The 12,519-nt window shown below is 41.4% G+C and overlaps 1 protein-coding gene across 2 annotated transcripts in view; it reads right to left on the reverse strand.

The window, feature by feature from the left end:
• The window catches only part of epha4a (eph receptor A4a), a 34,518-nt gene extending 22,761 nt beyond the window's left edge, over nucleotides 1–11,757 (reverse strand). For both annotated transcript variants that reach the window (XM_053491868.1, XM_053491861.1), the window contains exons 1-3: nucleotides 11,634–11,757; nucleotides 10,344–10,411; nucleotides 8,600–9,263 (exon numbers count right to left, since the gene is read on the reverse strand). In XM_053491868.1, coding sequence (XP_053347843.1) covers nucleotides 8,600–9,263; nucleotides 10,344–10,411; nucleotides 11,634–11,730 — 829 coding nt within the window. In that variant the 5' untranslated portion in view covers nucleotides 11,731–11,757. The remainder of the gene's footprint in view (nucleotides 1–8,599; nucleotides 9,264–10,343; nucleotides 10,412–11,633) is intronic.
• Nucleotides 11,758–12,519: the final 762 nt, after the last annotated feature.

Raw genomic sequence — 12,519 nt, forward strand, 5'->3', positions numbered from 1 at the left:
CCCGCTGTCAAAGGTTCTAAAGCTTTAATCCACAGGTATTCACTTATTCATTCATTTGTCTCCTCCCAGCCGCTCTTCCTCCTTCTCTTTCTCTCTGTTTCCTTTCCAAACATGAAAAAAAATGTTAAGAAAACATGTAAAGGTGTTTGTTTTTTTTAAGGCATAGCCATGCTCACTTCCGTTTTAACGGATACCAATAGTGCCAGTGTGTCCCTGTACAAGGTAAAGTTTAGCGGTAAAGCTACGAAAATCTCCAGACCCAGAAAGGACAAAGCAATAACCTTCACGCGCCACACGCAAAAGCACATCGCTGGCCATCTGTGCCGCGTGTGCTGATGAGTTTTTAACGTTATGAAAGTCCCAGAGGAAACCAAAAGGACAGAGGAGTGTATAAAGCAACTCTAAAGGCTATGGACTTCATATGGAATCACAAACACTTCCCAGCCAGGGTCCAGAGCTGATGGACAAGAGGCCTACCTCCAAACACACACACACACACACACTCAGTGATTGACTGAAAGCTGGAGGAATGTCTCGACCCGGCAGGGGGTTGCACTGCAGCAGGTGACAGGAGAAGAAGGAGGTAAGCGGCTTCGGCTCATTGTCCTTCCCTCCGTGAGTGATCGACGCAGCTGTGGCGATGCATGCATTTCACCAGAGACGGCCATCTCACATTCCTCGAAACTCATTCGCAGCTCTCCGATGTGTTTGCGTCCACAGTATCAAAGCTTAATTTTTCCACACTCTCGCCATCTCCCCCCTCCCTTAAAAGTGCTCTTTTTTTTCTCTGCAGCTTGTTTCAGCCTGTAATTGCTTTGTAAGAGTCTGGGCTGCTTTAATTTTCCCCAACTAATGTACAACTAACGTTTTTTTAATTTCTTTTCGTGCAAACAAAATGAATTCTGTTCAGAAAATGAGTTAGGCAAATTAATCTTTATAATTATACTGCATTTGAATGACTCAGATCTTTTGAACCTTCATGCATTCGCTGTTCGTCTTATACTAGCAACAATAATCTGGGGAACAGTTCTTTTACTAGCAACAACTTTTGAACTAGCTCACTGTTTATCATTTTCTAGCAACATTGAGATAGGTAACTATCCCTCTTACAAAAAATGTAATGAAATTAAGATAGCTTACAAAAATGAAATGTATGCAGCAAAGTTTCAGCTAATTCGTGCCTAAGAAATTTGTTTGCCCCAAGTTAGCCAGAAGTTCGCCACAGCTGTCTGCCAAAAGCTTAACATTTTTAGTCTTTTGCTAGAAACAATAAGCTAGATCACTGTTCTCCCTTAGCTAGCAACAACAATATAGCTAACTGTTGATAGCAACACAAAGCTAGCTTACTGTTCACCTTTTGCTTACAGCAATTAGCTACATTGCTATACATTTTATGTAACGTTAAGATAGCTAAGCTTTGTCTCTTGCTTGGAACAATAAGCTATCTTACTGTATCTATTACTAGCAACACATAGCTAACTTACTCATCTTTTGCTAGCACCATTAAGCTCCCTAACGCTTCATCTTTATTCTCAAAAAAATGATATAGCTTACTGTATGCCGTTTTAATGCAGCTAGCAAAAGATTAACCGTAAGATAGCTTATTGGTGCTAATAAAAGACATACAATACAATTAAGTAGCTAACTGTAAACCGTTTGCTAGCAACATTAGGCTATTAATCCATGTTGCTGGTTATCTTTTGCTAGCATACTGTGATGACTGATGTATGTTTACAGCTTTGTCAAACGAATATGTCTGTAGTCAAAATTTTGGTACTAGTTTGTTTACTGTTGATGTTGTTAGCAGGCATTTTGATTTGATTTGTCATTTGGGGACTTTTTATACTTTCCAAGTCAAAGGGCGCTTTTCTTCTCAGTCGGAGGTGCGAGTTTGGAGTTTGTTGTTCTATTGTTACTTTAGTTAACAGTCTCCTACATTCCTCTCAATGCAGTTCGACCTGCTGAACATGGTGCGCGGCGACGCGACGACGCTTTAGTGCTTTTGTGTTATCCCTTCTTTGTGAGAATGTTGATTTATTTTTGTCCTACTAAACGCCATTGTAACTGCGCTGACAATAACAATATCCCCCTGTGACATCGGTGTACCAGAAAACCATTAACGTCTTAGAGGAACAACACAAATACAATATAAACACGCAAATCAACGTGTTCCAGGACGCGGTTCCAGGAGCATACCCACCCTATGCACAAATCCCAAGCTAAAATATCCACTTCATATCCACTGGTACAATATAAATAGGTCTCTCTCGAATCCCCCCACCCTTCCCATTTCTCTCCCCTGCAGCGCACGTATTAGTAGAGCACCTTTCCTACAGTAGGTCGCGCTGAGTGCCATTGAATGGAGAGGCCTGTGTGTGTTAGCGCCAGGCAGAGAGAGAAAAATCGATGCAGAGAGAAGGGCCCTATTGATTCAGCGGGCTTTTGACATGCTAATGTTCTCACTGTCAGCTTCGGTCCCCCTCTAGCTAAGGGCCTTCAAAGAGCGCCAGCTTTACAAAGCAAAGTGTGTGCGCTTGCGTGTGTGTGTGTGTGTTGTGTTGTGTGTAGTGAGCTAGGCACTGAATAGACACCCTCGCTTTGCAACTAGCTCCTGCCTCCGCAGCAGGGCGAGTTGGATGCGGAGAAACAGAGCTGTCTGGCAGCACCGAGCCAAAATATACCAGGGATCTATGAGAACCCCTAGTCCGGAGAACACAACACGTATTTTAATGATACGAGTTTCACGTCTCACTCTAGCACGCACGAAAGTGACCTAATCCCAACTAATATTGACAAGACATTCCACTGAGATGTCCCTAGCCTGTTTTTTTTTTTTTTTTTTTGTACTAGGTGTTGAGTGAGGTCCTGTGTCACCACGGTCTCTGATTAATGTCTGGTCTCCGAATTCAAAGCACTTAAACGTCAACACGGCATCCACAACGAGTGAGTTATAATCCGTCAGCTCTTGCTTTTTTCAGACTTTATTTTGCGTTTAACCCAGACATGCTCGGATAAAGCGCATGTTATGTCTGTGGGTTTCAAAAAGTTGACTGATGTACCGTGCGTGGGTTTTTCGTTCTTTTCCTCTGTCGCACGTCTGGAACAATCCTTGGCAATCTTGTTAACGACCGGTCACACAAATGTGCTAATTATACAGGACACCAACTGGTTACCATGGTGGCTGAGACAGTTTGTTATGCCAGCACCTTACAACTGAACTGAGAGAAACTTAGTGGATATATTTTTTGGAGAAGTGTTGCACTGCTAAGACAGCGATCTGAACTTAAACCTTACCGCAATGCTCCATAAAAAAACTTTAGTAGTTTATTTGGCACCTTTTAAAGTCCCATCTTCTTTATTCCTACAGACTCACAAGACCACAAAACACGTGATGACGTGAGGTGGTTGTGATGCGACCCACAAGCAGAAGGCCTTGATTTCATTCTCATCAAGTCAAACCAGTTGTTTGGCCAAAAAGGTTTTTCCATGTCGATCAAAGGTCTTAAATGTCACAGCTACTGTTACAGCATCTGTATTAGCAAATCGCCCACGAACATCTCAAAGCTATGAAAAGTCAAAACTAATTGGTTTCAAAGTCAAACCAAGTGGCTGAGTCCAAGCAGGTGGTTCGAAAGGACTTGAATCCACTCCAATATCTTAAGGTACAAGGAACAAACCAATTGATTTCAGCTTGGAGACTTCAAGCCCACCATACCAACCTCAGCCTCTCCAAATAATTACAAGTATTAATGCCTATTGTTCGGTCAGCACAGCGAGCCCTCAGGCATAATTACCGCGATTATGCCGCATTCTGGAAACAAGGCTGCCGGGCACTTAAATAATCCCATTACTCAATCCGTCTTTTCATCCGGCCGCCGCTCTTGCGTACGCACTCTGAGCTAATTGACATCTGTTAACTGACGTCCTATCAGATCTCGGATAAACAGCCTTGCAGGGAGCCTTCCCCAGGCCACTTCAGTCAAGAATCGTGCCCCCTCTCAGTGAGGAAAACATGAGCCCATGTTTCGCATAGTTTTCCCACAGGACTGCAAGGAATATTTCTCTCTGAAAGAAAAGGAACGACGAGGATCGGATGGCACGGCCTAGCGCTTTTTCATATCCTGATACAATCTTAAGACGATACGCAAGTATACTCGACATATGGCTCGGCACTACAGTCCTTACTTTGTATCAAGGTAGAGAAATAAATAGCTGCTGGTAACATAGATAAATCTTGAAATGCGAGAAAAAAATAAAACAAGCAAGACGTTTAAACATACACGGAGTTGTTAAATATACTGACAATTTAACAGAAAAAAGTATACACGCACCTTGGCGATAAACAGCTATTTCCTCATCAGCCTGTCTCTATTCTCTTTCGTCCATGTTATTCAAATGAGCCAGAAAATGCAAATGTCACAAAATACTGACACTCATTTCTTAAATATCCATCATAGACTTCTGCAAATAAGTTGTTACTTTATAAACTATATTGTTACTCTTGGAGCTCAACTACTAACAGTGCTGCTAAAAAAAAATTTAAACACTCTTCTTGACCAATCTAAATTTTAAAAAGCCCACTGACACAAGAATAATGAAATTGTAAACCAAGTAAAATAAATTAAGTTAGGTATCTGTTGTGCAACTCAGTGCTGTACTGGCTGCACTTCGTTTTTAGCCGTGTTAACATGCATCCCCGAAAAGACGTCTTTGTAAGGATATTCATTAGTTCACTTTCGCTCTTTACTGGCTCGAGTGTTTATGTTGAAAGAGAACTTGAGGGAATTTGACAAAGGGTCTCCTTCAGATCCAGCCATTTTTCCCTCCTCCTGCCATGAAACGGTCCAGTGTTTACACGGAGTGGATTTACCAAATGGTACTTGGATTTCATTTGTGTCATTTGTCATCATAAATCAAGCTATGACGCCTTTTCCAAATGCTTCATTAGCGGAACAAAACAAGCGCATTCGCCGAGTCCCACAATCCATCTGGTGCGTTTGTCTGAAGAAATCTTGGCACCCATCTAATTACAAATCCAAACCCAAGGACAAAGGCACTCGGTGGCGATGCCGACTGTCAAGTTCAATCTGCCCTACGTTTAAATCACAGGCGCGGCAACTTGACAGAGAAAAAAGGAAGGTTCTGGTTTTCTTCTGGATCACTCTCTGGCGTTCTCAACCCTGCCCGGCGACCTCTGACCCTCCCGGACGGAAGCCAGCTCTATAGAAAGCGCTATCTGCTTGATGTTAACCAATGATGACTGTTGTCTGTTTGAACTGGTGGAAAGTTTTTCTTTGCCTATACACTGTAGCAGACTTAAAATGCTCATTAGATAATATGGTTAAGGTTTTAAAAAAATATAAAAACTGAACCTTTTTTTAAGGCTAGCAAAAGGAGCTAACTAGAAAATGTAACGATTCAGGTTTGTCTCCGTAAGTAAGCGTGGACACTCAGAAACCCATCATCCATCAGCCCCCTTGACAAGTGAAGGGCCGGGAGTTGTCAGGGGCATTTCCGAGCATGAGCAACCAACTAAGATCAACAGCATGGGGTCAAGGAGAATGCGCACACATGCACCAGCAAACACACACACACACACACACACACACACATACACACGCTGTCACTCAAGGCAAACAACAGAACTTTGACAGTGACAAACACTCAAATTGAAGCATTGGTAAGAAGGAGGCTAAATTCCTTGTGTCCCATTCAGAAATGAGGCAAATCCTATTCAGACGTGAACGTGTAATGCGAGACAGTTAGCTATCTCATTTAAATTTAAATGTCGCGATGATTCCAGACTGCCTGCTGCATTGAAGAAAAAAGAAGGAAAGAAAGAAAGAGGTTAAACGCCCCCTCTTCTGCCTCTCTCTTTCTCCCTGTCTCTCTCAGAAAGCCAAACGCTATTGTGTTTGTTCCACAGATGCAAGTTTGCTGATTTCACCTCCAAAAATATATGCAAATGTTGTATCTGTTTGATATCTAAAACAACACCCCCCCCCCTCAACAGACACACCTTTTTTTCCCTTTCCTCTTTTCTCTTTCTCTTATTTCTACTCAAGACAGCTGACGGCCCATTCGCTGTCCAGCGCAGAACCCCAGGATGCACGACTGAATGGGATTGTGACAGGAATCGACATAAGCTCTCGGCATCAAAAGCGCAGGAATAAAGGACGGAAGTAATGAATATTCATAATGGGAGGCATTTTCAGTGGATGAAGGCTATTGTCTGCTCAGGGAAAAAAACTGAAAAACAAAACAGTTACAACAAGACCCAGCTGAGGCCGGCGATGAACCCCACACACCTGCTCATAATTATGACAGGATTGAGATAAACACGCTGGCTTTGTGTAATTAGATGGACATGGTGTGTGTGCGCACGCACACACACAGACACACACTCTCTCTTCATTGTTTTGTTTATGAAGTACACTAGTTTGGTCAAGGTGTAATTAAAACATCAGTTCTTTTTTCAGTAAAAAAAAAAAACAATCTGAAAAATGTAAATTTTTTAAAAAAGAAGAAAAAAATAACCTCAGGTTTCCAATATGAAAGGGCACAAAGGGCATTTTTCTCATTCCACCAAAGCCTATGACTCCATTTTGGCCAAAATGTCAAACACATACAACCACACAGTGTTTCAGTGCATAATATATAAAAATAGAAAATATAAATCAGACTTTCAGACTAGCTGGATTATTTTTATATTAGGCTGAAAACTCACACCAGTGGCTTGAAAGGAATAACAAAAAACATTGTCCTTATTCTTCTTCTATTCATACTTAAGATTTCTGGGTAACTCCTGCCCAGCCTCTTTATCGTTCAGACTCGGATGCAGCTGTCAAAAGTTTGACGTCTTAATCAACCTCACCCGTGACCCTGGTCTCCGAGTGGGCGTGAAGGGAAAAACTAAAATGACCCCCGCCTGACCCCAACTAGTGTTCCTCTTTTCTCGCTCCCAGCCAGCCCTCCATCCCTTTCTACAATGTCCCGAGCATCCCTAACAATCAGCCAAAGGGCACAGCAGCTCACGCCTTTCGGTCTATAAGCCTCATATGCCTTATTCTTAATAGACGCCCCCATTGAGATCATCCTTTGCCCCTCCCTCATGCTGAAAATGTGCCCTTAAGTCCCTTCCTTATCCATATGGGCTTATTAAGGAGACACTGACACTCATCCTCGCCCTGGGAGAGTGGGCCACCTTATGAACTTTTCCTCAATGAGGATATGGTCGATTGTTGGCTCGCAGAGGATGACATCTGATGGGTTAATCTGCTAAGAACTAACGAAAGCAGCATGCATACGACAATCATTGACAGCACCTTAACTTTGGACTGTAGACAGTCTCAACTTTTCAACATTTGGAGCTGTCGCTGAATATGATAACTAAACGGCACTAGAAGGAACTAAACTGTTTGAGTTTGAGTCAACTTTTTGACCAAGTCTTCATGTTGCATTTGGGGTTTAACCGAATTATGGCAGCTTTTCATTTCAAATCGTAACAGCTGAACAAAGAAAAGTGAGAGCATGGGAGAAGGACAGAGTGAGAAAGAACCCTAAGAATGTGGAAGGAGAGAGGAATGCCACCTACGCCTAGCACCACGGACGAAAGAGTCACCAAGTTTTCTTAAAAGTCAACCCGTTTCCTTAAAAGCAACCACCCGGACACATTCAACCAAAAGACCGCCTGCAGAGATGGTAGAACACCCCCCCTCCCCAGCCCAAAGAAGCCCTAAATTACGTTGCGTATTTGTCACGTAATTAGCCCACTGAGATTGCCCTCATAAATAACCAACAGTGGACTGGCTAGTATGCCATTTATCACCCGTGCACAAGCTCTGACCCTCTCCTAGACCAGATGCCTTTTACAGGGGAGTACGAAAAAAGGGCAAGGGGTGTTCTCAAACTGTCTGCCTATCTCGAGGTTCTGCTGTTCATTTGCACTGACCTCGGCTTCACCCAGATGCCGAGAAGCCCTTCTGAACCCTTTAACCAAGCCACAGACAGTGAGAAGTGTGGGGGGGGGGAACAAGTACTCTTCTTTTCCTTTGCTCCCAGCAAGCCTTTTGTTGTTCCCTGAAACAGAAATCTCTCACCTTTACTAAGAGCAAGCTGATGTGAGAGAATCAATCCTGCAATCTAATAGAAAGTGCATTTCGCAGGCACATGCTGAATGCCTGGTGCCTGAGCAAAAATGATTAGCGACAACACTTCTTGCTAAAATGTTCTGATAGGGAACAGAAAGATTCAGCAGTGGCCTCCTAATCCGCTGAGCTCTGCTAAGTGTCCAGCTGTCTTAAAGTGCAGCGAGCTAACATTGTCCAGCTGAGAAAACACAACACAGTCACGTTCAAAGCATGACATCTTGCTTTTTTTATGCTTGTCTTCAACCTGAAAACCCAAGTGTGCGCTGTTTAATATTATTTGGAATGCTACCACATGATATCCCCAATGATGCGACTATGAGGCTCCTTAAAAAGAACCTGTGTAGCTCTTCCAGAAAAGCTCAAAAGAACCCGCTAGCCAGAAGGAATAGGTGAATATTCACAAGACGAACAACAGTGAAGTATATCAAAGAGTCTACCAGAAACCCTACCTTGGCATGCTCCTGCTCGCTCCTCGAATCCTGGGTTACAAAGACAGCTTCCAATTGGTACCAGCCATTCTCCATCTGCCCCACAATACATCTTGGGTACTTCACGCTCCTCTGAGTTGTCCACACATGAGCCACGGACCTCCACCAGCGACGATGTATCCGCTCCCGTGGTAGTGTCCGGAAACTGAGCAAGATTGCGCACTGTAAGTGGGCACTTCTTGTAAAAAATCCGCACAGACACCAGGGCAATGCATGCCCCCACATCCTGGAAGGCCAAGTAGAAGCCTTTGCGTGTCAAGACGCCCACATCCCGTACCTCAGTGTTGAGCTTCATGATGCGGTCTCCAATGTCCACCTGGGTAAAACTCTCGTCAGCGGCAATCGTGTCAATCTTGATGAACTGGTTCTCACGAATGTATCGCTCTTTGTCATTGTTGGATTCGTAGTAGTAGAGATTGAACGTCTCCTTGCACGTGCCCATTACACCCGGTAAGCTGTTGCAGTCCCGCAGAGTAAACTTTATCTCGACATAAATGCGCTGGGCCGCTCCACGTGCGATCCAGTCTGTCCGAAGCCAATTGTTCTGGTTAGGTTCCATAACGTTGCACACTTGGTACGTCCTGATAGGCGTGTTCTTCTCGTCCATTATGCTTACTTCTTCCCACTGATGGAAAAGACAATGAGAAAGATTTTGTTAGGGATAACCTTGTCTCAGCAGGTGCATTGCATCCCATGCCGCACGTTTAGATCGCACTGCATCGATTACTTGCTGATGCGAATTTAATTGCGCATCTGCCATCTCGTCAGCTCCCATCAGAACAAAGGCATGTGCAAAATAAACTTTTAAAGTGGGAATTTCTCAAACAGTAAAATCTGGCAGGTTATGGTGTTTGGAAACATTATGGCCTCTCTGGGCTTTTTTTGGAGAAGCAAATTGTTTCAAAAGATTTGGCCCCAACTGCACTTGAAATCTGGAAGCACTCACGGGTACGTCAAGTTGTCAAGTATCTGTTAGAGTTTTACACAAATAAGTACAAATTTGTATTAGTGAAGACGTATCTGGAGAGCCTTTATCGGAACATCAATGTTTTTTTGTGTTTTTAATACTCATATTACGTTTTAAAGTTTAGACAACATTTGACACTCCAATTTATATTTAAGTATGTGCTTGAAAAGAAAATCCTGCATGTTTGGTTTGTTAAATATTCTTCTTAGCTAATAATAATTGTTAGAAAATGCTCATGCACGGTTTGGCTGAGAGGGTTAGGCTTATGACTAAAAACATGGCAACCGAATAGACAAGTCCCTAAAGGCCTGCCAAGATTTACGTCGTTTTCTTTCCTACGGAGGTCCAACTGTCGCAGCAGTAAACCCATTCTCGATGTATTACAGCTACTTGAGGCCTCAAAATTTACTTATTTTTTTCTCCTTGACAAAGCTGGAGTTTTGATTATAACCCTTTTTTAAGAGCAATCTGGTAATTGTTGGCCTTACATTCAGCATACATCCATTATCCATCCAATAATTTTATCTTCCTTTACAATAAGCACCAACTTATTGACTGTTTAACTACTTTTGCCTCTTGTTCCGATGAGGCTCTGTGCTGTAATAACTTAATGACTGAATCACAAATGCCTCAAAGATCTATTTATAATACAAACCATCAAAATCCCATACTGATTGTAATATCCTTTGAAAGAAAAAAAAAATATAGGAGTCACCCCAGGTTTTTTTAATGACTTACCCCTCCTTCTGTTGGACTGGAAACCCATTTCAGCTCACCCTGCACTGTCCTCGAGTCCAGTAAAGTCACTACAAAAAGAGAGGAGACATGCTGGGAAAACCATGATGGGGAAACTGTGTTTAATTTTTTCCTTGTTTTTACATGATTATCTTTTTTTAAGAGTAATAAAAAAACTTTTTTTTTTTTTTGCAGTGGATTTCTTTAACATCCAATCCTCATTTTCAAAGTGCTTGAAAATCACTCGTAATATTGCTCAACATATTTTCTGCTTACTTGCAAGTCTGGTGTATAACACACATCCCCAACTATAGATGCTTCTATCTTATTCTCTACAGAAAAAAAACACAATTTGTTTTTGCTTTGCTGTCCTGTACGAAAATTCATCTTGTCATACGTTTTTTTTAATCCCTATTTTCTTTTAAACATTTGCTGTGCTGAAGGGTGCGAATGAATTTCAAAAGCTGGTTGGAAACATTTGTGGGATAAAAACATTCAGTTAAAACACTGAGATTTGCTATTTTGTTCTTTTTTTGTGTGTGTGTGTGCTTGTTTTTCGAGAAATGTCAGCCTGTATTTTGGCTGTATATGTCTGACTTAAACAAATACAAAAAGTGAATAATAAAGCAAAAAAAAAAAAACGTGATTGTAAGATTTCTCATATGCAAGTTAACCAATGCAAATGAGGATTTTTTTTCCTGGAAAGATCAAAACTCTACATATCTTTGTTATTAATTTATTAATTTATATATTTATGTGATCATTCATTTTTAATTATAAGGTTTATTGATAAGGTTAATATATATATACTATATATACTGCCTAGAACGTCATGTTTCTTGTGCAAAATTCGACATTAGACACATTGTTGCATTCTATAAACAAAATCTTAAACGAGAAATATAAATAACTAAATATAACTAAATAAATCAATAGCAAATGACTGGAATTTTTTTTTATTATAATTTTTCTTCCAAACAATTTACAAAGGCAGCTCAAGCTCATTTTGCGCAATCCTGGTCCAGTGCGTAAAAGGTTAAAGGACTTTGTAACTGCAATAATAATAATAATTTTAAAGCAATCTGCAAGTTAGCTAATGCTTAAATAAACATGCATTGATTAGTAAACTTGTGCAGTCTCATTGCGCCTTAAGACCTGACTAGTAGCCTTCTACAGATCATTAATAAGAAAAACCCGACTTTAAGGTTTAATCTCCTTTGCGCACCGGATGATCCTGGGAAAAACAATCACCATCATCATAATGGCAATAATAATAATAATAATCTCCCTTACCTTCATTGGGAGGATAAACCCGCGCACCCGAGGCTGTGTGTGTGTGTGATATCCATAGAACGAGAGCCCAAGCCGCGGAGAACGCGAGCGTTGCCATTTGCGCCGATTCGCGAGCGCCGCTGAAGTCGCGCGAGCAGCGAGTGTTGAGGAGCGAAAAGCGCCGCGCGCTCCTCGACAACACGAAGGGGCGGGGCCTGCGGGGCTGTCCGTCACCCTGAGGCAGCCAATCAGCTTGCGACAAAAAAGGGAAAAGAAAAAAAAAAGTCGTCCTGGAATACCTAAACAACTGTAACAGAGGATGGGGAGAAATCTAAAAATAGCACAATAATAATAAGAAGTAAACAAAACACTGTGAGCATGATTTTCTTGAAAAAAAAGTACGAATTTTAAACACAATTTATAAAAAAAAAAAAAAACAATGTATGCAGTGTTTTATTCGTAAACCTGAGTTCTTTGACAGAAATCATCACACATGTTTAAAGACTTCATCACACACGCGCGCGCGCGCAAATAATAAAAATAATAACAACAATAATAATAATATATAAAAAAAAAATGCAACACACTCCATTTGAGTCAGATGATGGAATAACGCAGTGTTTATCCTGGAGAAGTCCAAGGGCGCCGTCTACTGTTCGCGCGCGCAAAAAAACAAAAAACATAACGGAGTCTCTCTCTCTCCGTCTGATTCAGATTTTTGCCATATTTTTCGCTTATATTGACTCAGACTTTTGCAATTATTTTTGTTAACTATAAAAGTATTTTGGTTACCTAAAATTTTAATCAATGTCTTCAACCAGGAAGTTTGGCAAAAATAATTATACCTAACAGTCCTCCTATGAGGATATACAGTATACAGACTATGAAGTTGGGAGAAAATGTCATC

The sequence above is a fragment of the Clarias gariepinus genome, chromosome 1 (assembly GCF_024256425.1).
Source record: "Clarias gariepinus isolate MV-2021 ecotype Netherlands chromosome 1, CGAR_prim_01v2, whole genome shotgun sequence".
Lineage (NCBI taxonomy): Eukaryota > Metazoa > Chordata > Actinopteri > Siluriformes > Clariidae > Clarias > Clarias gariepinus.